At 38.1% G+C, this 26,213-nt stretch overlaps 1 protein-coding gene across 4 annotated transcripts in view; it reads right to left on the minus strand.

Annotated features, from left to right (window-relative positions):
• The window catches only part of DGKI (diacylglycerol kinase iota), a 438,324-nt gene that overhangs the window by 75,652 nt on the left and 336,459 nt on the right, over positions 1-26,213 (minus strand). For 2 of the 4 annotated variants that reach the window (XM_053553914.1, XM_053553912.1), the window contains 2 exons: positions 19,534-19,613; positions 17,332-17,376 (listed from right to left, as the gene is read on the minus strand). In XM_053553914.1, coding sequence (XP_053409889.1) covers positions 17,332-17,376; positions 19,534-19,613 — 125 coding nt within the window. Of the gene's footprint in view, positions 1-14,418; positions 14,485-17,331; positions 17,377-19,533; positions 19,614-26,213 lie in introns of all 4 variants that reach the window. The other 2 variants (XM_053553910.1, XM_053553913.1) reach the window with 2 other exon arrangements.

Consider the following 26,213-nt stretch of genomic DNA (forward strand, 5'->3'; position numbering starts at 1 on the left):
ACATGAATGGATTCTGAAAATTAAACAAACGATGGAGGAAAAATCCGTCTCATTCAGGACTGCTACCAAAACTCATATTTATGGATATAGAATATGAATATATTGATATAGCTATGGATACAGAGCTAATTAGATAAATATTTCTCTTTTTCAACTGGCTTTGTCTTCCGGCCGGTTAAGCTAAATGAAATCTTGACATGGGCTCACTACCTATTTATATGAGAATTTATGTTTAACACTCTGAGAATTATATTTTGACACGTGATATCTTATGTTAAAGGAATTTAAAGTTCTTAATCCATTTTTGTAAAATATGTAAAGCTACTGACATCTCTGTTTTGGTGAGAAATGTAATTACAGACTGAGAAATTTGAAAGTGATCTGAAATGTTTAGTGGCATCTAGAAATGCTAACAAGTAAAGGGATTAAACAGAAACATGGGATTAAACATCAAGAACTCTTTCTGAATTTTGATGTCAAATATGCCACAGGGAACTCTGTGAAAACATATTGTAGGCAAAACTCAACTGAAAGACTAGATAAATGCTTGATTTGTCATTTTAAAAAACTAAGAATAGATACCGCTATCTGTAGGATATTCAAATTGATAAAATTAGATAATACTTATTTTAGTTTAGTAAAATTCAGGTTGATAATACTGCCTTAGCCTCACAGCTAGCTTAGCACAGGCTGGTAAAGAACTATTAATAAGACATATCTTTATGTGTATCTGGAGAGTTCTATGCATGTGCCTGACTTAATGTATTTATTTTACTTATTTTTCTTTTTTGATCCAAAGCATTTGATAGAACTTGGCATTTCTTAAAGAAATTTTGTCTAAAGAGAGTATTCCCATTCTCCTTGGTGAAAATACATGGCTGTAAAGCTCTTTACGACATTTTAATGGGGCTTCAAATAGCTTTAACAATCCTTGAACTCTCTGAAATTTTCACTAGATTTGGTGTGTCTCTATGTGTATGCATTTTCCTAGAGAGAGGGACTACTGCTTTCTAGACTACCAAAGTGAAGTTAAAAAGATATGAATTTAAATAAGCAAATTAGGTCAGAGGGAAGTCAACAAAATAAGAGGCTGTGCAAGGCTGACCACCAAGACCAGCAGCTTTGAGGGGCAGCACAAGCCCAGCCCACCAGCTTCCAGCCATGAGAATCTAGGGATGTTTCCAACCTATCTGTACCTTGGACACCTCATTTTAACACAGCCACAATATGTCTATGAAAAGGGGTCCTTTGGGGAATAAAGGGAATGATACATAAAATGTTTCCTCCATCACAACCTCACATTGCTACACAGATATAGTTGTGCAAGTGTTGGTGGAACAGCTGGACCAAAATTATTTTCCCTAAAACAACTGTAACCCTTAGTCACACAAGGGGTTGAGAGAATGCAGGCCCCTTTCCAGACCAGATCATTTAAATGGCGTTACCACAGCTGACACTATTTTACCTGTAAATATATTTGTGATCAGATTCTGAGTTTCAGAGAAAAGAAAGAAATAGGACAAATCTAAATGATTGGCACCCTCCTGGACCTCTGGAAGAGCTGTGCCGGGACCCTCCAATACCTCAGAAGAGCTGCGCTGGGACCATCCCAGACATCTGGAAGAGCTGTGCGGCAACTGCAATCTGCACCCTCCTGGACCCAGAAAGAGCTGCGCCAGGACCCTCCAGACCTCCGTAAGAGCTGCACTGGGACCTGCAATTGGGCACCCTCCCGGACCTCCATAAGAGCTGCGCCAGCCCGGACCCGGTAAGAGCTGTGCTACCCCACATCCTCCCTCCTGTATCCTCCCTGCCTCCACACCACCCGCTCTTCTGGCCAGGAACTCTGGTAGCTGCGTGCCCTCCGGAGCCCTTCTCCTGGCCAGAGACTGCTGGAGCCTTGGGCCCTCTGTGCCAAAGTCACTGGGCACCAGGCATTCCCAGAACAATGTGCACCACCCCCAGCCTTGTTGCTGGATCTGGCGGTGTCACACTCCATAGCTGCTCCCACAACTAGAACTCCCTGGCTGGGGCAGCTCCAGTAGAGCTACACAGGGTCAATCCCTACAAAGATCCAGCAACAACAGAGTGATCCCCCCAGGGTCTAATCTCGCAGAGACACCACCCCAACTCTAAGGACAGCCAGAGGCAATGGTGAAAAACAATCATGAGACAAAATCAAAGGAAAAACTCTGGCAATATGAATAATCAGAGTAGATCAACTCCCCCAAGGAACAATGGGGCAGACACAGCACAAGATCCCATGCACAAACAAATAGCTGAGATGTCAGAAATTGAATTCAGAATCTGGATAGCAAATAAGATCAAATTAGAATTCCAAACAGTAACCCAAAAGATGTCTCAAGAATTCAACGAATTCAAAGACCAAATGACCAAAGATTTTGATACATTGAGACAAGAAGTTGCAGCCCTCAAAGATCTGAGAAACACAGTAGAATCCCTCAGTAACAGAATGGAGCAAGCAGAAGAAAGGATTTCTGACATTGAAGACAAAGATTTTGAATGCTCCCAAACTCTCAGAGAGGAAGAGAAATGGAGGGCAAAAACAGATCACTCTCTCAGAGAGCTCTGGGATAATTCTAAGAAAACTAATATTCATCTTATGGGATCCCCGAAAGCGATGAAGTAGCTTCACAAGGCACAGAGTCTCTTCTCCATGAGATTATGAAGAACTTTCCAGACATGCCAAGAGATTCTGAATTTCAGATAGCTGACAGTTTCAGAACTCCAGCACAACTCAACCCAAATAAGACATCCCCCAGACACATCATAATCAATTTCACTAAAGTTAATATGAAGGAGAAAATTCTGAAAGCAGCCAGACAAAATAAAACCATAACCTACAAGGAGAAGAGTATTAGAATAACTGCAGATCCCTTGGCTGAAACCTTTCAAGCTAGAAGAGGATGGTTATCGACTTTTAATCTCCTAAAACAAAATAACTTTCGACCCAGGATTCTGTACCCAGCTAAACTGAGTTTCATTTATGATGGAGAAATTAAATACTTTAATGACATTCACATGTTGAAGAAATTTGCCACAACTACACCAGCTCTCCAGGATATTCTCAGACCTATCCTCCATAAAGACCAGCATAATCCTCCACAACAAAAGTAAACACACCCAGAAAATTTTGATCAAATTCCAACTTCCACAGTCGCAAAAAGGATTAAAAATATCCACCGAACTCTTGAAAGGCTTATCAATATTCTCAATTAATGTGAATGGTTTAAATTGTCCTCTAAAGAGGCACAGATTGGCTGACTGGATACAAAAACTCAAGCCAGATATCTGCTGCATACAGGAATCACTTCTTACATTAAAAGACAAATATAGACTCAAGGTGAAGGGATGGTCATCTATAATCCAGGCAAATGGAAAGCAGAAAAAAGCAGGCATTGCAATCCTATTCGCAGACACAATAGGCTTTAAACCAACCAAAATAAGGAAGGATAAGGATGGACACTTCATATTTGTTAAAGGTAATACTCAATATGATGAGATTTCAATTATTAATATTTATGCAATCAACCAGAATGCACCTCAATTTATAAGAGAAACTCTAACAGACATGAGCAACTTGATTTCCTCCAGTTCCATAGTATTTAGAGATTTTAACACCTCTTTAGCAGTGCTGGATAGATCCTCCAAAAAGAAGCTAAGCAAAGAAATCTTAGATTTAAACTTAACCATTCAACATCTGGACTTAACAAACATCTACCAGAACACTTCATCCCAACAAAACTGAATACACATTCTTCTCATCAGCCCACAGAACATACTCCAAAATCAACCACATCCTAGGCCACAAATCTAACCTCAGCAAATTTAAAAAAATAGAAATTATTCCTTGCATCTTCTCAGATCATGGAATAAATGTTGAACTCAGTAACAACAGGAATCTGCATACCCATACAAAAACATGGAAGCTAAATAACCTTATGCTGAAGGATAGATGGGTTTTAGATGAGATTAAGAAGGAAATCACCAAATTTTTGGAACAAAATAACAATGAAGACATGAATTATCAGAACCTCTGCGATACTGCAAAGGCAGTCCTAAGAGAGAAATTTATAGCACTGCAAGCCTTCCTCAAGAAAACGAAAAGAGAAGAATTTAATAACTTAATGGGATATCTCAAGCAACTGGATAAGGAAGAATATTCCAACCCCAAACCCAGCAGAAGAAAAGAAATAACCAAAATCAGAGCAGAATTAAATGAAATTAAAAACAAAAGAATTATACAACAGATCAATAAATCCAAAAGTTGGTTTTTTTAAAAGATCAATAAAATAGATAAACCTTTGGCTAACCTAACCAGAAAAGAAAGAGTAAAATCTCTAATTTGATCAATCAGAAATGGTAAAATGAAATAACAACAGATCCCTCAGAAATTCAAAAAATCCTTAATGAATATTACAAGAAACTCTACTCTCAGAAATATGAAAATCTGAAAGAAATTGACCAATACCTGGAAGTATGCCACCTACCAAGACTTAGCCAGAATGAAGTAGAAATGTTGAACAGGCCTATATCAAGTTCTGAAATAGCATCAACTATACAAAATCTCCCTAAAAAGAAAAGCCCAGGACCAGATGGCTTTACATCAGAATTCTACCAAACCTTTAAAGAAGAACTAGTACCTATATTACTAAACCTCTTCCAAAATATAGAAAAAGAAGGAATACTACCCAACACATTCTATGAAGCAAACATCATCTTGATCCCTAAACCAGGGAAAGATCCAACAAGAAAAGAAAATTATAGACCAATATCACTAATGAATATTGATGCAAAATACTCAATAAGATCCTAACAAACAGAATCCAACAACACATCAAAAAAAATATACACCATGACCAAGTGGGATTTATCCCAGGCTCTCAAGGCTGGTTTAAGATACATAAATCTATAAATGTAATTCAGCACATAAACAAACTAAAAAATAAAGACCATATGATTCTCTCAATTGACGCAGAAAAAGCTTTTGATAATATCCAGCATCCCTTCATGATCAGAACACTTAGGAAAACTGGTATACAAGGGACATTTCTTAAACTAATAGAGGCCATCTACAGCAAACCCAAAGCCAATATAGTATTGAATGGAATTAAATTGAAATCATTTCCACTTAGATCAGGAACCAGGAAAGGTTACCCATTGTCTCCATTGCTCTTTAACATTGTAATGGAAATTTTAGCCATTGCAATTAGGGAAGAAAAGGCAATCAAGGGTATCCACATAGGGTCAGAAGAGATCAAACTTTCACTTTTCGCAGATGACATGGTTGTATATCTGGAAAACACTAGGGATTCTACTACAAAACTTTTAGAAGTGATTAAGGAATATAGCAATGTCTCAGGCGACAAAATCAACACCCATAAATCTGAAGCCTTTATATATACCAACAATAACCAAGCCGAAAAAATAGTCAAGGATTCTATTCCTTTCACAGTAGTGCCAAAGAAGATGAAATATTTGGAAGTATACCTAACAAAGGATGTGAAAGATCTCTATAAAGAGAACTATAAAATTTTATAAAAGAAATAGCTGAAGATGTTAACAAATGGAAAAACATACCATGCTCATGGCTGGGAAGAATCAACATTGTTAAAATGTCTATACTACCCAAAGCAATATATAATTTTAATGCAATTCCTATAAAAGCTACATTGTCATATTTTAAAGATCTTTAAAAAATAATACTTCACCTTATATGGAATCAGAAAAAACCTCGAATAGCCAAAACATTACTCAGAAATAAAAACAAAGCAGGAGGAATTACGCTACCAGACCTCAGACTGTACTATAAATCGATAGTGATCAAAGCAGCATGGTACTGGCACAAAAACAGAGAAGTAGATGTCTGGAACAGAATAGAGAACCAAGAGATGAATCCAGCTACTTACCATTATTTGATCTTTGACAAGCCAATTAAAAACATTCAGTGGGGAAAAGATTCCCTATTTAACAAATGGTGCTGGGTGAACTGGCTAGCAATCTGTAAAAGACTGAAACTGGACCCACACCTTTCACCATTAACTAAGATAGACTCTCACTGGATAAAAGATTTAAACTTAAGACATGAAACTATAAAAATACTTGAAGAAAGGGTGGCGCCTGTGGCTCAAAGGGGTATAGCGCCGGTCCCATATGCCAAAGGTGGCGGGTTCAAACCCAGCCCTGGCCAAAAAAAAAAAAAAAACACTTGAAGAAAGTGCAGGGAAAACTCTTGAAGGAATCAGCCTGGGTGAATATTTTATGAGAAGGACTCCCCAGGCAATTGAAGCAGTATTAAAAATACATTACTGGGACCTGATGAAACTAAAAAGTTTCTGCACAGCCAAGAACATATTAAGTAAAGCAAGCAGACAGCCCTCAAAATGGGAGAAAATATTTGCAGGTTTTACTTCCAATAAAGGTTTAATAACCAGAATCCACAGAGAACTCAAACGTATTAGCAAGAAAAGAACAAATGTTCCCATCTCAGGGTGGGCAAAGAACTTGAAGAGAAACTTCTCTAAAGAAGATAGACGCATGATCTACAGACACATGAAAAAAAGCTCATCATCCTTAATCATCAGAGAAATGCAAATCAAAACTACTTTGAGATATCATCTAACCCCAGTAAGAGCAGCCCACATAACAAAATCCCAAAACCAAATATGTTGGCATGGATGTGGAGAAAAGGGCACACTTCTACACTGCTGGTAGGAATGCACACTAATACATTCCTTTTGGAAGGATGTTTGGAGAATACTTAGAGATCTAAAAATAGACCTGCCATTTGATCCTGTAATTCCTTTACTAGGTATATACCCAGAAGACCAAAAATCACAATATAACAAAGACATCTGTACCAGAATGTTTATTGCAGCCCAATTCATAATTGCTAAGTCATGGAAGAAGACCAAGTGCCCATCGACCCACGAATGGACTAGCAAATTGTGGTACATGTATACCATGGAATATTATGCAGCCTTAAAGAAAGATGGAGACTTTACCTCTTTCATGCTTACACGGATGGAGCTGGAACATATTCTTCTTAGCAAAGTATCTCAAGAATGGAAGAAAAAGTATCCAATGTACTCAGCCCTACTATGAAACTAATTTATGGCTTTCATATGAAGGCTATAACCCAACTATAGCATAAGAATATGGGGAAAGGGCCAAGGGAGGGGAAGGGAGGTGGGAAGTCAGGGTGGAGGGAGGATAACGGGTGGGGCCACACCTGTGGTGCATCTTAGAATGGGTACAGGCAAAACCTACTAAATGCAGAATACAAATGTCTACATACAATAACTAAGAAAATGCCATGAAGGCTACATTGAACAGTTTGATGAGAATATTTCAGATTGTATATGAAACCAGCACATTGTACCCCTTGATTGCACAAATGTACACAGCTATGATTTAACATAAAAAATAAATAAATAAAAACAAATAAAAAAAGAAATAGGACAAGTCTATATGAATGGACACAAAAAGATCATTAAACAAAGACTGAAATCATGCCATTTGTTGGTTTGCTGCTTTGCCAGGCTGGTCTTAATTAGCAATCCAATGCCGCTCTTCATAATATTAGAAGTTATACAATTGTCTAAAATACAAGATTTTGTCTTCAGGGCTGAATTTTTTGTACCACCAACTGTACAAGTACCACTGTACTACTATTTTTCAGAAATTTTCCTTTCACTGCCTTCTCCTTTCCCCATTTATTTAATAGTAACTGTGCTTACTTGATATTTCTTTAGCTTTACCAAAATTAACTTTTTTACTTGCTGATTTGGGCTGTCAATGGTTGCAAAGCTATAAATTATTCCTATTCCTATGATGAAATTGTAACCTACCTTTTCAATGTGTACTTACTAAAGCCAACGAAGTCCAAGGCATAGGACTTGAAGGTCAGAAAGAACAAAGCACGGCCCACGTCCTCGAATGTCAGCTACATCCTAGGAGTCAGCTTGTGTGTTTGCCACATTTCTCTCTGGCTCCAACTTTTAGAGTTACTATATGTCTGACTTACCAAGTTTCAACTTACTGTCTCAAGGGATGGCCATTTTAATTATGATTTTGATTTATTTCTTGGCTGTTGCCAAAAGCCACTGATTTCAGGGAAAGGGATTTTGAGTCAGCTGCCAAAAGAATCAGAGTCTGGTAATGAAAATAGCAGAAGACATTAATTGTTGGCAGGGCAAGTGAAAGCCCCAGCTTATATTTAAAAAACTTCTCAAGCCTGAACTTGGAAGTAGTCCTTGCACTGACATATGGCGGAGGAGTGTCCCTAGACATAATCCTCAATCGTTCAACCCAGTTACACAGAGGCTGGTTGCATGATGTGGAGTAGAACAGACAGCTGTTGCCTCTTACACCTCTCACCCCTTCCTTCCACTCCCAATCCTCCATCCACAGCCTCTGTCCTGCCTCATCACCTCTGTGTGACACTGAAAGGTAAGAAACATTAGTCTGGAAAAAAATCACTGCAGGACACTTTGGTGGCTGGTAATTTTTCTTTTTTTTTTTTTCCTCCTTTTACAGTTTGCTCACATTTTACTTCAGGGAATTTTTCCATAGACATGGTTCTACACCTGTATCCCTCGGTAGCTGCATATTAAATAAAATTCAGACTATTCAGATCTTTCTAATTTTATCTACCAATACTTTATAGTTGGGGAAACTTCCCTTAGCAGTATATGTTACTATGAGAATTCTAGATTGGAATGTTCAGGTCTCACAAAACGATTCCACCTGGTTTTAGAGTTACCTGGCCACTGCTGCAGAGTTCACTTAGGAATATTATGCTACGGTCTCAATACTAGGTAAAATTTTGACCCAAAATTCTATTTAATGCAAGATGTTTTTATTTTGTTATTAATAAGGCTGAAAAATGTAAGTCCTACCACCCACCCCATACTTCTTCCTGAACTTCTTCTCCTTCACCTAAAAGCTAGCCACAGAGGAAGAATTTCAGTCACAAGAGTCTACGTAAACTCAAAACTTCCTGGCCTCCACTGGTGGGGGAGAATATAGACCTCTTTCACTTTGGAATCCATGATCTTATATACTGACTTTTATAGTGTCTAGAAGAATTAGTCGTATGTGGTGTTTGGAAGGATGGGTGGGATTTGTACAGATCAAATTTGAGGATGAAAAATTTCTAGACTCAGGTCAAGCAAACACACACCAAAGAACAAAAATTAGAATGATCTTAAAGTCTGTGAAGACCTTCTCCCTACTCTAGCATTCAAGGACTTTTCATAGTTTCCATTTTCATTAATTGTGAAACTTGTCTTCCTTATTTCCTATGAGGATGTTCACTCCTGGTAACTCATAGTTCCTGCTCCTGTTCTGGGTACGTTGTCTGCCCACTTCCCAACACTACGTACCTTGCTGCTTTGGAATCCCATAGATACCTGTCAATCAATGGGCAGCAGAAGGAACCACAACCAGGGGACCAGGAACCAAGGCAACATTCATTCAAAGAAAATTCTAATTACAGATTGTAGATAACTTTGCTATATGTTATATGATTATAATTCTAAACTCCATATAAAGATGACTTACCTTAATAGGTTTTTAGCATATGACATGGTTATCATTTCTGCTATATCTTTTGTTTATTTCTTTTTTGAGGCAGGGTCTCACTCTATTGCCCAGAGTATAGTGCAATGGCATAGCTCACTGCAATCTCAAACTCCTGGGTTAAGTGACCTTTCTGCCTGACCCTCCCAAGTAGCTGGGACTATGGGTACACGTAACTGTTCTCGGCTATATTTTTTCTAATTTTATAGGTCTTGTTCTTGCCCAGGCTGGTCTTGAACTCGTGGGCTCAAGTGATCCGCCCGCCTCAATCTCCCTACGTACTAGGATTACAACCATGAGCTACCATGCCCAGCTCCATTCCATCCGGATTTCCACATCTGTGCCCTGAAGTTTACTGCAGCATTCTTTATCAAAACAATGGTAACAACTATATAAAAGCAATCCACAGATCTAGAGTTAAATACACATCAAAGAACAGAATGGTCCTTTTAAAAGACTGAGAGTTTCACCTAATAGCAAGATACAATTTCCTGGTATGTCACTGTTAATAATATATGATGGCATACTATAGATAGCAAGCACATACAGATTAGAAATCTACTTTGACTTTATAAAAACAAGCAAACCCCACAGGTATATTCATGTATGTCTATGTGTAACTTTATGTCAATGTGGGAAATAGAACAAAAGCATGCAAATCAGAAAGGTCTACCTTGGGTAAGGAGTTAAAATCCAAGCAGAAGTCTAGAATTAGGTACCATCTGAAAACTAAGATAAGCCAAGTTCATAAAACCTGGCCAACTGCATGACACATGTAGCTTATGAAAGCCAAGAAAAATATATTGAGGACCTTGATATCAAAGGCAAATTCATATGGTATGGGTTAAAAATGGAGCAGGAAGAAAAAGAAGAAGATTATCAGAAAGGAATTCACAATCACAAAGGGATTATCAGAAAGGGAGTTGAAGCCATGGTCTGTAAACTTTTAATATTCAGACATTCTGAACTAATCATGACCACCCAGGCAATCAAGTTCATCTGTACACAATGTGCAAGTCATTCTTGCATCTTGTCTGTTTACGCACCTTTCTCTTGTACTCAAAATAATAAAAAGAGAGAACGAGAACACAAGAGAATAACAGTGATGTTAGTATAGAGGTGATATTGAATTTGCTGTAATTTTTGTTTTAAAGTAACTCTTGTTCCTAACCCATTGTGGGTGATATACCTCACATCAGGTAGACACCTCACTGTTCTCGCAGAGGGCCTGGCAGACGGGTAGAGGGGGTGGCCTTGGTGTTAAGGAATCCTAGAGTCCACTGAAGGGTGACTGGCAGTGCAATGTAGGTCATGAAGGCACTTCAGGAGGAAAGAGGAGGAAAAACAAAACACCCCTTCGCAGAAGGGTGAGAATCACTTCCAAGGAAGACCTTAGCTTCCTGGAAGCCCTAGGTTGGACCTGGCCAAGTTCTCATCACTGAATAAGCACAAGAACAAATGGCCAGAAGTATGCTTCATTTGTGAATGCTGCATATTAACATAAAGGTATGGTGACCTGTATTCTAACAGAACCCAAATTACAATCTTAAAAATACGCACCTTTCAAAAGCACCTGATGGAAGAGATTTGAGAAATGTGATTGTGTGAATGCAGCTACATTTCAAGAGATATTCATGTAATTACCTGTGCCATGCCTCTAACCATCACACCTACGGCTTTCAGGGCTAATTCAGAGCCTCTAATCTCCTCCACCCCCTCCAATCAATGATTCATCAAAGAGATAAGACTTGTTCGTTTTTTTATCTGTTATTCATTATATAAATGGTGTGATTCAGATGAATGCAACTGTCACTGCTCCATAAAGTAGCCCAAGAAACATAACCTTAGATGTAGGAGGCTCCTTTCTATTTTAAATATAATAAACTTCTAAAATTACGTGCTCTCTAAATGAATAATATTAATAAAAACTGCTCATTTCAAAAATCTCTGATATTGAATTTTCTCTTTTGATATATATGAATGAAAAATCTGTCTCTTATGCTAAAAATATAGCCACATGCATAAAAGCAAACCTGAAATTTCTCCTACATATATTTCAGAAAGCCAACTGCTAAACATTATATAGAATTGATGAGGAAATCATCTGAACCACTATTTGGCATGCATATGCCAACTTGCCCTTAATTTCCATTCAATTACTCACAGGTGATGCACACATAAAGTAGGCATGGCAGCCCCATTACACACCCCAGTGAGTTCTCTAATTAGGCAATATTCACCTGGTGTTTAACTATACCTTCACTGTGAATAAAGTTATTTTTCTTTCATTAAATTTGGTAAAGATGTAAGCACAATCAAAACAAAAGTCCTCCGGGTTGGGAATCTCTGCTTCATTTAATAATGTCCAGCCAACAGTCACCTTAGCTTTAAATTTCTCTCTTTTTAACCCATCCAAATTTCTCATCTGTCTGCCCAATGTCTCCCACACCCAACCTACCCATTCATTTTTTTTTTCTGTCACCAAGTTGCATACAAATATGTGTTTATGTGTCCCTGGCTAACTACCGTCCCAATCAATACACTTGCTCCTGTTTTTATATTTCAAAACACTTTCACTTGAACCTAATTCACCACGCACAACTCCTACAGGACAGGAATACAGAAATTGGATGGCCATTCTTAGAGCCAGCTTCGGAACATAAAGAAATAGTGAAAAATAGTGAAGGACTCAACTACACTAAGACTTTGGACTTTACCTTACAAATGTAAACAATGTATACATAATACCTAATCATATATACACTCATATTAACTTGAAATAAAAAATTAAACAAAAATACATACAAATCAAATAAACAAACAAACAAGAAATACTGATGGTGTGGTGGAAGATAAAATTGAGAGCTATTCCAGCATTTTTAAGAATCCATTCGTGTAAGAAAGTCTTCTATTGACAATACTGACAACTGTGTGCATGTGTGTGCGTGTATGTGCATGTGTCCGTGTGTATTAACAGGACTGCCTTTACTTGTCAGAGAAACAGACCTGACCCAAGGCAACTTTACTTAACTCCTCATATGACTCATTTCTGACAGCTTCAATCTAGTCTACAGGAACAATATTCTCCAAAGTTCCCAGGTGGCCCGTGCCCTTTTCTAAAATAAGATCAATCAGTTTAATTGCCAAAAAGACTCTCTAAAATTTGTTTCACACTATCCACTGAAAAACTCTTCTAGAACCCAGGAAACAAATGTAGGAGGAAGAGATTTCAGAGAAAGGAGAGTGACGTATAAGGACTGCCAGCATAAAGAGATGAGGAATGAATGAAATATTTGGGAGAAAATACTGTTTGCTTAGGCCCGGACAGAGCTTTAACGGACTGTAACACAGTCTGATCCTCCAGAAGAGCAAGAATGCAGTTGAAAAAAAGAGATCAGATGATGAACAAATGGTTGGAGACTTGGATCGACCAAGAGTTGTTTTTTGTTTTTTTTATGGAAGTGAAGACATCTGTACTACTCTAAAGGATGAAGACTTTTCATAAATTTTACACCTAATTTTAAATACTGCAACCATTCTAGCATTACTTTTAAGTAAATTGATTCTCAGAGAAAGCAATCACCTGGATGAATGCATTTTTTAACCTACCACTGAACTATCAAGGCACAAGACAGACAATGTTTAGTGCCCTGCCGAGCATCTCCCAGGGGGGATGGGGAGACCTGGAATGTCTGTGAAAAACTGCTAATTGCTGCTAGTTCGCAATTTATACTTCCCTACAGAAGACATAGGTGCCTCTATTTCCACTCACTTCCTGTTCCTTCTTTTTTATTCTTCCCTTTTCCTCATCTAGGACTTAAACCTTCCGTGGTCCTCTGTTATGTTCTGAAGACTATTGGAACATCTCAGAATTTCTCCAGTTCTACACAGTTGGTATTTGGGATGGCTGGCTACATCATTCCTTGTGGTAGGGGGCTTCCCTGTGATTATAAGATGTTTAACAGCCTCCTTGGCTCTGCTAAGTAGATTCCAACAAAATGTCTCCAGTCACTACCAGATGTCTCCCGTGAGACAGGGCAAAACCTTCCAGAGTTTGAGAACCACTGGAATGGTCGAATCTACCTCTATTCCTTAGTAATATTATGACTTGGAGTTAAGAAAGTATATAATGATTTCTAGGAAGGAAGCAGAGAAGAAATTGTTTCCTAGTAGGTAGCCTCAGGAAGCATCTTTTATCAAACCAGCAGATAGAGCCCAATTTCTCTATAGATCCCGGTTTATTCACCAATCTCAAGAATATCCTAAATCTGCAAGCACGAGGCATTTTCTTCATCTAATTCATGGGTTTTAGGTCATATAAATGCTGCTGTGGGGCAGGGAGCCTTTGTGTTTTGACCTCAGATTAGATAGAGTAGACAGGAATTTTCAGCAGGTTAGAAGCAACCAACATATTTTGTATGACCCATAATGCCTTGTTAGGTTAACACAGGCATTGTGTTTGAGCCTTGGTGCTTTGTCGGCAATTCAATTCGTATTTGGAAAAGGAATAAACCAAAGCAATGAAATACTTAAGTGGCAAGGAGCTGCCATATGACTCACTAACAAGATATCTTTGGCACAGGTACACCTTGCTGAAGTCTGCTTTTCTCTTGAGTTTTCCCCTAGCCTTTGAAAAGAGTCAGCTGAAATCTCAGCTGCAAATTAGTGAGCTGCCAGGAGTTTCTCAAGCTTGAAAACTTACTGGTGTTTATTCATTCTCTTCACAGTTAATTCTCTAAGCATATTTAATGCCATCTCATACAAAAGACGTTCATTAAAAAGCATTTAAGGCAATTAGGTATTCACATTTCTTACAGTTTTTAATCCAACAACACTCCAGTCTCTACTGGGACCAACTAGCTCTTCTGATATTATCGGTTTCTGCATTAAGAAACAAAAAATAAAATTAATATTAAATATCCTGCCAGTTGGTTTTGTCTCTTTCTAGATAAAAATTAATAGCACCTATATCGCATGTATTTTAGGAATATGCATACCTAGGAAAAGACACAGAAATTAATCCCTATCATCTCAGCCTCTCAACAGCATTTGGCAGTCCCTTACTTTTTCTGTTCGGAAATATATTTCACACTTGACGTCCGTAACACCACTTTCTCCTCAATTTCTGTCTCTCCTGCTATTTGACCCAATTTCCATGGGTCTTCTTGATGAATTGCTCCCTTCAACCTCTGCTCTTGCTGACTGATGAATAAATACAGACATAACTTTGGGTCCTCTTTATCTCCACTCTTCCTGGGGGATCTCTTCCAGCTTTGTGGTTTTAAGCATCACCTGTATGCTGAGGATGCCCAAATTTCTATCTCTGGCCCTGGATGTCTTAATGAGCTTTAATATTCACATCCTCAACTTCCTACTCACCAAACCTCTTGGATCTAAGGCACATTCACAACCATGTGGCTAACAGCCCTCCCTATCCCCATCCCTCCAACTCATTCCTCCACTGAGGATCTCAGCCAACTGTGAAAGTTACTCTTGCCCAGCTTCTTGTCTCAACCAGCAAGCCATGCCCAATTCAGGAAATTCCTTACCACCTTCTCCCTGTGCTCTGCTATGTTAATTCTAACACAATTTCTCTCTTGGTTAAGCTTCCTGTTTAATGAGCAGATCCTGGGCTTTTAGGACCTTTTTTGTTCCAGCTATCCCATAATAGTAAAGGCCCCAGCTTTTGATAGCTCTGCACCCTCCTTTCATCATCCTGAGGACAGGTATGGGAAAGGTGATACTCCTGGCTTGTGTCCTTAATCTTGGCATTAGTTATCCTACACGACCCAAACCCTTCTGGTGTGACATTTATAATACAGCAGTTTTGACACGATACTAGGGTTTGACTTGACTGCTAGTAAACAAAAAACTGCAGCAGTATTTTGACATAGTCAGAAAAATATCATTAATCCTTTTGTGTGTAATTTGTTTGGTAATAAAAACACACAGAAGGATTAATCACATCCTAGAGTCTCATCCACCCCTACCTCTGTGGATGTGCACAACCATGGCCTAAGGAAAACATGACACAAGATAGTCCCCAATCAAAACTTTCACGCCAAAATGACTACATGACGTAAGCCAGGATAATAAGTGTATTATTTTCATAAAACTAGTTAGTATAAATGTTCCGCACATTTTGATAAAATCACAAAGGTTCAAAATGTCCAGAATCAAAAATTACAAACCCTTTTATAGAAACTGACCTTCATAGTAACTATCACTGCCAATTGTTAGAGATCAGCTCTACTCTTTAAAAGCACTACACTTTTTAAAATAAAATTACCCCTAGATAATGGGTCTAGGAAAATATGCAAATAGCCAATGTGAGAAAGACCGTGGTCTATTTATCAAGAAAAAAAGAGATAGAAATTTACCTTTTATTAGTTGGTAAAAAAAAAAAAAAAAAAAAAAAAAACAGCCCAGAAGTAGTTTATTTTTTCAACATAAACACACCTTCAGCTGCAACCAGACAAAACGAAGAGCTCTGGAATTGTATAATGTGTCGTTTGAAAAATAAACACACAAACAAATACAATCCTGAAGGCCATTCATGTCAGTAAGCCTAAAGATAAATGAGCAGTTTCCTAAGGAGAGAAGGTATCTGTAGACAGAGGAAGAAATCTACCTAGAAGGCTATAAGGGTTTTCTTTTCATTGTTACTTTTGTTGTTTATGCTAAAGGATGTTAATCTGGAAGTTTCAGGTGTAGGAAAATAGACACCAAAATTCAAAGAGATGTGCTAAGCCAGGATTTATAAATTTAGACGTGTTTAAATCTCTCCCCATGTGGAGGTATAAAAGGTTCTGTGCAGATTTATTTGGAGAGAGTTGTTGGCAGTGCTATGATTCCCATGTAACCCTCCCAACAGGCTAGGATATATAAGGGGCTCTCAGAAAAGGGGGGGTTTAGTGGAACTGTTCAAAGAGCATGGTATGGGCCCCGTGCACTTTGGGATGAGACGGTGGACTGGTACCTGCATCCAGCTTGGAAACCTACTGGTAAGAGAATGGCTAACAATGTCTGGGCAGCACAGGAGGGCGGGGAAATTAGGAACAAGCTGCGCTCTCAAAGCCTGTGGGGGCAAAGGATAACCAGGTGCCCTCTGATGGACTTTATCATATAAAAGAGAGAGGGAGACTGGGTTTATTGGCTCTTGTCCAAAAGATAAGGATGAACCAACTAAATTACATTTTAGAACTTTTGCTTCATGATTGTGGAAAGCAGGGAATTTTTTTCCCTGATGTGAAGGAAAAAACACATAGCCTTGGCCAATAATGGCTGTCATGGTGAACCATGAAAACCTCTAGCCCAGGTGTGAAATTAACAGAGGAGAACAAAGCAGAAGGACAGCAGAAAAATGGAGTGTGAACCAGGACCAAATGGTACACAAAATCCATCCTTGATCTGGACTTTCTGCTAATGGGAACCAATAGCCTCTTTCCTTTCTAAGCGAGCTTGAGTTGGAGTTTCTGTCGCTGAAAGCACTTCATTTTATAATCTCTTCTAAATGATGGGAAAAAAATCCACAGTCTGTACTCATGCTAGACTAGGCTGGTCCAAAATAATGAAAATGCAAAAGAATCAGAATAACAACCTTACTAAGTTCTTAAAATGAACTCTATCCCTAGGGAAGATGAGGACTCTCAGTCAAAATGAGCCATTAATTGAAAGATGGTCTTTTGGCCTGAAGGTAAGAAACAAGGAGAGTCAATTATGTGTTACCTGGTAATGAACTCTCTGGGAGCCAGAAGAAACTGACTGCAGGTCCTAATGAGAAAAATGAAAAAAAATAAAAGATCCGTACCTTAAAATTAGTTTGAACAAGCTGCCCCATAGCTCTATCAACTGAACTTCCCAATTGAAAGTTATTATGCTCATCTGGAAAGCGTCTAACTCACCCAAACCCATGGAGGCCAAACAAGGAAGACAATGCCAGAAAAAATAAAAGCACAGCAAGCTGGACTGAAAGAAGGTCTTTTAACTATTGGAACTTACAAATCCTAAATAGTGTTTAGAGGTGAATGATGCATTATAATTCCAAGGATAGTGGAAACCAGAAGTAAACAAGAAGCAATTTTGTTATAATAAGTTGGGATCGTGTTTTATTTTCTTCTGAACTTTTGGCTTGTGAAGAATGGTTCTGAATTCCCTTTAAACACTTAATAGAAAGAATTTCTTTTCTTAGATCAAACACATACTGTCACAGTAATTGTGTTTATCCCGATAAGTCACTTGGCAAAGGGGTTTTCACAGACTGCAAAGAGAAAATCACCTCCCATTTCTGCATTATCACAAAGGGCACATTAACAGGGTTGGAATTAATAAGGTTTTGCTAGCAGATTCTGAAAGGCTGACTCCCTTTATAAAGTTTTACAGCGAAGTTGTCACCACTGTCCTGTCTCCCAGGCTGCCTTGCTAATGAGTGCAGTGATTCTATTTACAGATGTCAGCAGTCCTGACTACCTCTGTCCTAACACCTGCTTCCCACAAGCCTTCATCTTCTCACTCTGTGCCAAGTGAGTTTAAAACTTTTCCTCTTTATTTGTTAATTCATTCCTGTTTTTTTTTTTAGAATCCTGCTTTTAGTTGAATATGCCAAGAAGTTGGTTAAGTTGTATTTCAGCAAAGTCAATTTATCAGTTATATATTTGACTATTGTGAAGTCTTCTTAACAAAGTTACCTGAGTGAAAAAAAACAGTAAAAGATTTGGTACCAATTAGGGTTCATATTTTTATTTTAGATTTGTTGAATGAGATTCTACCATAAACTACAAAATTCTTTTGAAAACTGAGATATTGGAGGTTCCAGAAAGATTTCTACCTAAGTCACAGGGTAAACACTTATAAATCCTAACTTAAAGCAAAGGATTATTTTTAACTGAGTCAAAATAATTAAAGTCACAAGTATAAAATTTGTAGACTCATCCATATTAGGATTCAAAGTTTGACATCTATTTCCAAAACTTAGTAATGTTTCACATCACTCTATGCCTTTCACCTGAATTGATTCCTTCCAAGAGAAACAGAATCTAGTATTCAAAGCCAAATGGCTACAACTTGAAGTGATTCTAAACACGGTATTTCTACTTCATTCATGATATTTACCTATGTATAATTTATCATCTGGGAGAGGGTTGCTTATCAATAGGTATGTATCAAAATCACAACAGCTTTAAAAGTACAAACGTTTCAGTCCTACCTGAGAAAAGTGACTCTAATGTGTATCTTTCATCAAGAAACAATGAGAAAGAAATTGTTATTTATGTTTTTTGCCATTAGTAGAATGGAGACAGTTAATATTTCCTCTCAGAATTCTGCAAAAACAACCAATGACAACTGTATTAAGTCTGAGTCTCTTGGTTTTGCTGATGCAAGTCAAATTTGGGGAAATATGGGATCATTTCCCTTTCTATTTCTCTAGGACAAGTCCAGATTGAGGAAAAAAATAATAGATTATCTGTTTGGGCTTTGACAAATTCCCATAAAATATCACAGATTTTTTTTCCTGTAGAAGTTTCATTTTTTTTCCAAAAGAAATAGCTATTTCTGATAGAAGTCTGTGTTAGATATAAAACATTGAATAAACATTAAATAATCTCTTTTCAAAATTCTGTATAGTTTCAAAAATATAGGTATGTAGTCTGGGGCAAGAATACAAGATGTCCCAAGCTAGAATTATGGAACCCACCAGTGCAACGGCACTGTGTAGTGAACCCAATCCATCCTGTCCCATTTTAACCACCAGAGGAGGGAAGTAGCTTAGGGGGTGGAGGAGGGAGACATGCAGTGAATGCTTAAGACCAAGACTGCCACATATCCACGTCCTCCCCAGATGCATCATTTCAGAAGCAAATATATGTGGCTGGTAACTGTTTACAAAAATGGAAAGCTAAGGAGAATAAATAATGGGCTAAACAAACTCACCTCCTGTAGGCGGTCTATGTACATACGGCAAGTCTCCAAATCACAGTCTCCACGCACAACTAGAATACCCAGAGGTATGGCTGAGGGCGAAGGAAGAAGAAAAATCTAAAATAACATATTTGATTTTTCTAGATTGGCATAAATGTGTTTCTCATGGTTAAATAACAATCTCATAAATATTAGGTTTTGGATACGTCCATGAAAAGAAATAAGCACCCTTGCCCTATATCTCCCTCATGATTTCAGTCTCTGCTTGTCTATAATTGTCATGCACTTTCCTCGCATGATCCACACCGTCCCTTGCCACCTGCCTTTCTTCTCATTTTGTCGCAGTGGCCCTAAAATGAGGTGTAATGTCACAGTAACGATGTATCGATGGATTGGCAGGGCCTGGAAGCTGTTTGTGGCCACTGGGTAATTTACACCTGCATTTGTAATAAGCAGCAGGAGGACACAGGCCCAGGGAGGAATTAAAAATTCATGATTCCCAACACTTCTTTCCCTCCTGATGGTGTGCGACTTAATCTTTTTGTTTATGAGACTTGAGCTATTCAAGGCACTGTTGCTACCTGGTGGCCAACACTAGAACTAACGGTATGAAATTAGAAAAAAATCAAAAAACAGAATGAAAAACTTCTACAAGGTACACAGTTTACAAATCCAACTAACTGTAAAGATGGTCAGCAGAAGTGTTAACAACAGGACCCCAAGAAATACTATGAAGAAGTCAAGTCATACGCCTTATGACGCATCCTACTTACATGGTACCAAAGGTCACACCGTGGCTTTAGAAGATAGAACCTCTTCTAATTATAAAATTCTCAAAATACTGAAAAATTGTCTCCTTCTCCAAACTTCAAAAGACATATTTGCATATTTCTTATTTGAAAAGTATACTTACACTATGAAAGCCATGGTTTAACAAAAACGTTTCAAAATCTTGAATTAACTGACTAAAAACTAGCAAGCAGATGATATGACAATAGTGCTCAGTAAGAATTTTTTGAAATCTTCATTGAACTTATTTTTAAGGCCTAATCATCAATAACTTGGCTCGAAAAAGCAAAGTGCTATGGCTTTCAGTGTATAAGATACACTGAAAATGCATGAAAAAAACCCTTGAGGCACACTCAAAATAGTCGAGAAGGCATACATATAAACAAAAAATAATAAATGTAAATAAAAATAAATAAAACACAGCCTATATTAAATATGTAAACTTAGTCATTTGAAAACTATTAGGAAAGAGGGACTAATTCTTGTCGGAGGGGAATATTTTAGGCTCCCTGAGGACATAGAACCCCATGTGATCTTTTAGCTAGAGGAGCAAGGGTGGTCTAGAGAAAAATAAATAGTTTATGAGTCAATATGACCTCCTAGATTGGTTTCTACTGGGGATGCCTAATCAGCACCACCATCCCCACCATTCCTTTAGGCTTCTGAAGTCCTGCACACACAAAGCTTCATGCATCCATCACCTTGTCAAGCTATGGAAATCTCTGATTGAGTCTGGGTAGTTTATCTACACATTCCCAATGCTTGGTAAAGAAATGGTCGGTATTCAATAAAGGCTTATATAAAGAGGGAAGAACATAGGCTTAAGGACTGTTCCAATGTAAAAGAGAAAGTGTGTTTTTCAAGGGTGGGTCAATTTTCCAAGGCAGGCAAAGAAGGAGAGTAAGCAAAAGCGTCGGTAAGCAGAAGGGTGAGGAACCCTGTAAATGCACGTATTCGTGGGAGTAATAAGCTGGAAGAATATTTTTCCTTTTTTTTTAAAGATAAACAGAAGCGTCAAAATGGTTCTCAGCAAGCTAATCATGTATTAATATCTTTGAAAGGAACAGAAGGGAAATTCAATAATGTAATTACTCGTTAAAGGAATCATTCTCAGCCAGACTACTAAAGAGACCCAAATAAGGTGGTCTATCAAGGTAAGAGCAGAAGAAAGATTTCTACCATTTGAGGAATAAGGAGGAAAAGCAAGAATTTGGGTTGTAGAAATGGAACATAGCTATAATTAACATGGGAGTCCAGCCTGGAATCTTTCTTAATGATATTTTCCCTTTATATCAAATGTGAAAATGTACAGAAATCGATTTTACTCAATATTTATTGATTTACTTAAATTAGGAGATACAGCTTATAGAAATGCAGGAATCCTCTCAATACTCTATTATCATTACTTTGAGTTAGTCTGGTCTAAGTATAAATTCAATGTACTTGGTGGTAGGTATTTTAAACTCCAATTAGAGATTGTGTATTCAAGAACTTGAATCAAAAAGTAATAGCCAGGAAAAGCTTTCAAAGATATGCCATTCCTTTCTACTGTAAGTGGAAAGTCAACCACTTTGCCTATTTACCAAGGAGCTGAAAAAGAGTAACTGCGTTTGACTGAACAATACTTACCTATTAATTAAGGGAGAAGGCATTTTCTATCATAATTTCGTAGCACAGTTAGCAACACCTGTCAATTTTGTTTTAAGAAAGCAGCGATATGCAACAGAAAAGATTTCAAGTCATTCACTACTAAGTCAAATGACAGCACTGCTGAGGTCTTGCAAACTACTAAGGTTATCTGCTTGGTCATAAAAGTTATTCATTCCTCTGAGCCTTGGTTTGAAGACTGTGGTGTTTTGGAATGGGTATCTTACAGGATTTTGTGAGGATTAAATGCAACACTGTATTTAAAAATGAATTACCGAAACAGCAAAGTTAGTTCTCCCTCATTCCTTTCAGTATCTTTTAAGCATCTTTAGAAAAAAAATGGATGAACTCAATCGCTACCTTTTAATATATTATAGTACTATCAGATTTAGCTAGCTATAGTTTCATAATTTATATTCCTATGTACTTAAAATTAATTTCTACTCTTTCTACAATGGGAAAAAAATAACTGTAGTATAAAAATATTATAACCTGAGAAGAGCAGGGTGAAGTGAAAGCAGAAACTTGTGGAAAACTGCCAGCTCCTCTCAACACTATTGACAACCCACTGCAGGCCTTCCTCGGCATCTGCTCCTTTCTAATTAGGTGTTGTGAGAATGCTTGTGACCTGAGCATTAGTGTCACTATCCCTGGTCTCAATGATTACTATTTTTTTTTTTTTGGTCTCATTGATGTTGTTTGACTCCAATAAGCACCCATCAATATTCGACCTACATAAAGGAACTTTAACTCCAGGGATTACATGGAGTTTACAAGTTCTAACTGAGCAAAAAGAATAAGCTGCTTTCTAGATTAAGATGGCAGATTGAACACACATATTTCTCTCTCAAGCTACTAAGCTATATAAATGAGTTTTTAAAAAGACATAAATCAACAAAAATGAGGAGAAACTTGAAGGAGAATATAATAGCAGATGAAGCAAATGAAAGTGGTAACTGACTCAGAACTCTACAGAGTCCAGCCCTATACCAGGCTAAACACTATTTATACTGCAAAGCCCTCCAAGGACCTGCAGACTGGCATGCCAGCTGCCTCACGAGTTGGGGATAAAGGAGGCAGCTAAAACAGGAGCAACGGCTGTTAGGTCACTAGATTTCTACCACTTAGTCCTGGCAGGTGCAATTTATAGAAAATGTGGAATAACTGACCATCTGCAGAATTGAGTGATCCCATTTTCTTCCCACACTGGACTTCCCCAAATCTGGCAGTTAGCACCTAACTACTTGGGAAAAGATTGGAAGACTCTTCTCTGAAGAATCTGGCAAACCCATGGGAAATATATATATATATCTTTTTTTTTGCAGTTTTTTTTTTTTTTTTGGCTGGGGCTGGTTTTGAACCTGCCACCTCTGGCATATGGGGCCGGTGCCCTACTGCTTTGAGCCACAGGCAACACCTGGAAATATATTGACATGGAGCAGGCCCACCCCTGACATTCATAAAGCCCAAAGCAAAAACAGAAAGGTCTGAATTTCATCTATCTATGTATTTATCATTTTAATGTAAAGTTCCTAAACTATTAAATATGTTCAGTCTTCCTACTTTGATAAATAGGAAATGATTACATAGCATTCCTTGTAATAACCTGAATGAGGTGTTGAAACCCAAATTCTCATACTCCATGGAGTTGGAAGACAAAACTGCAATGTTTGTGGCCAGACCTCTTTCTCTTTTGTTTCCTGGCTCCATCCACAACACTGAAGCCTTGTGCATATGTATGGCAAATATTCCAGCCCTGACCTCCAAGCCCATGCAAACAACTGCCCCAAGGGGCCTTAGTCTCATGCCCATTATATTTGCATCCTAGGAGACCAGACCAGAAAAAGAGGCCTCTGCAGACCCTGGAGGTGGGCTTGGGGCTGTTGTGTCAGGAATTCTAAGAACCCACAGGATAGTCTAAAAGGGGATAGAGCCCTGGATGAACTCAGGTCCTTCACATTCTAGACACAACATCTCCGAAGCAGGGCAAAGCAGAAGACAGCCATAGTGGGCCATCCAAATCTGAGGCACCTCTCATGCAGGTCTAGGGGAAGAAGTGATAGTCATTCCCTCAGAACGGTTTCCCTATTTCTCCTACACAAAAGCGTGAAGTTACTAAGCTTCGCCTATGAGCTCAGAACTTCTAGTCAGCTTTTATATTTCTTACTTTCAATAATGAGCAGAAAAATGCAAGAATGATCAGAAAAATTGAGAATTCCTCTAATATAGAACCTAGGGACAAAAACAAAAATAGAGTAAAATGTAACTTGCCAGTAGGAAAAGGCTTTTAACAATATCTTTAACATACTCAGAGTATTAAGAGAAAATGGTCCACCCGTGAAAGGAAAGGATGACAATATCAAAGGAGAGAAAGAATGGAAAGGAACAGTAGTATTACTAGAAAATAGAAAGAAGTACAAAATCCTTCAAAAATAAAAACTGCATAGAATACAGAGCTCAACAGAAATTTGTGAACATAATAAAATCGAAAATCTCCACAAAAGTAGCGCAAAGACAACAGGTGAAAAATAGGAGAGAAAAAGCTCAGGAAAGTTGGTGACTATTCCAAATAATAGGAATTCCAAAAACAAGAGAAAATGGGGGTAATGATCAGAAAAGAAAAAGAAAATCAAGAATATTTCCCAGAACTGACAAAAATTACTTTGCCAACTGAAATGGTCCAGCAAGAACTCAGAACAATAACTACAGGGAAATAGGAAGACATTTTACTTCAAATTCAAGAAGATTGGGGACAAAGGAAGGAATATACAAACTTCCAGAGAGGAAAGAACAGATCACATGTAAAGGGTCAGGAATTAGATGATCTTGAACTTCTCAAAGGCAACCGCACGGGAAGGGAAACAACAAAACAAGGCCTGCAAACTTCTAAGACTTTCGTATGACCCAAACCATCAAATAAGTCCGAGGGTTGAATACAGGACACATCTTCTACCAAGAAGCCGCTGGACCCTGGGGCCAACGGCACAATGGATGATGCATCAGGCTACATATTAGAAGGAGCTACTGAGTTATTTGTCCCAATAGAAGTTGAGTTTGCAACAAGAAAGCAGAATAAATGCATATAAGAGATAAGAAATCCAACAGGGAGAAAAGTAAAAGAAATCTCCAAGGGAATGGGGCTAGAAGATGTTAGGGTGACAGATGTATTGGGCTATCAAACAGTTGGAACACTATGACTTAAGAGAGATGTGTAGAAAGCTGTCATCATGTAGATTCTCATCACCCTTATTTTTCAACCCAAGGAAAAAATGTCCTCCAAACCTGAACAAGTTATATATACACCTGCATATACATATCTATGTAATAATATCATCCACAGATGTGCTTTATCTTAACTTATTCATAAAAGAGTTAATATAATAGTGAAGCAGAAAAATCCAAAGAAACCCTGTAACTGTTTTCCCTTAGATAGCTAAAATCCACCTGCTAAGGGCTTCCCAGGACTCAGTGATGACCTTGGGAATTGAATCCTCTCAGAATGGGCTCATGTACTCGGGAAAGTTAAAACCAGAAGACGACCTACAGACTATTCAGCTCTCTTGGGAAACTTCATCTAAAACTAAGAACATCATCTTTTCTTCACACAGGGAGGTTTAGGTTTGTATTCAGTTTCTTCAAAACCATCCGGTGGTGAATATGGTAAATATATACCTAACAAAAGAATGGCAGCTGGGTATAGTGGCTCACACCTATAATCCTAGCACTCTGGGAGGCTGAGGGGCAGGATTGCTTGAACTCAGGAGTTTGAGATCAGCCTGAGAAGGAGCAAGACCCCATCTCTACAAAAAATACAAAAATAAACTAGAAGTGGTGGTAGAGGCCTATAGTCCTAGATACTGAGGAGGCTGAGACAGGAGGATCAATTGAGCCAGGAATTTGAGGTTGCTGTGAGCTTTTGACGATGCCACTATACTCTAGCCTGGATGAGAGATGGACACTCTATCTCAACAAAGAAAACCAAACAAAGAAACAAAAAAATGAGAAAATTGCAAATACAAAAATTAGTATAGTAGTTATTTCAGCAGGAAAATGGTAAGGGGAGGTCCTTCTGTTTCTTATCTATGTGACAGGAACATAGACGCCTATGTTGCTGATCTTTAAAATTGTGTACTTGATACACAAATTGTGGTAATTAATTATGTGTTTCAATTTAGTGAAAGGTGCTCAGATAACTGGTAAAACACCATTTCTGGCTATGTCTATGAAGGTATTTCCAGTCAGTAGAGTGAATAAAG

The sequence above is a fragment of the Nycticebus coucang genome, chromosome 11, assembly GCF_027406575.1.
Source record: "Nycticebus coucang isolate mNycCou1 chromosome 11, mNycCou1.pri, whole genome shotgun sequence".
In the NCBI taxonomy this organism is placed as follows: Eukaryota; Metazoa; Chordata; class Mammalia; order Primates; family Lorisidae; genus Nycticebus; species Nycticebus coucang.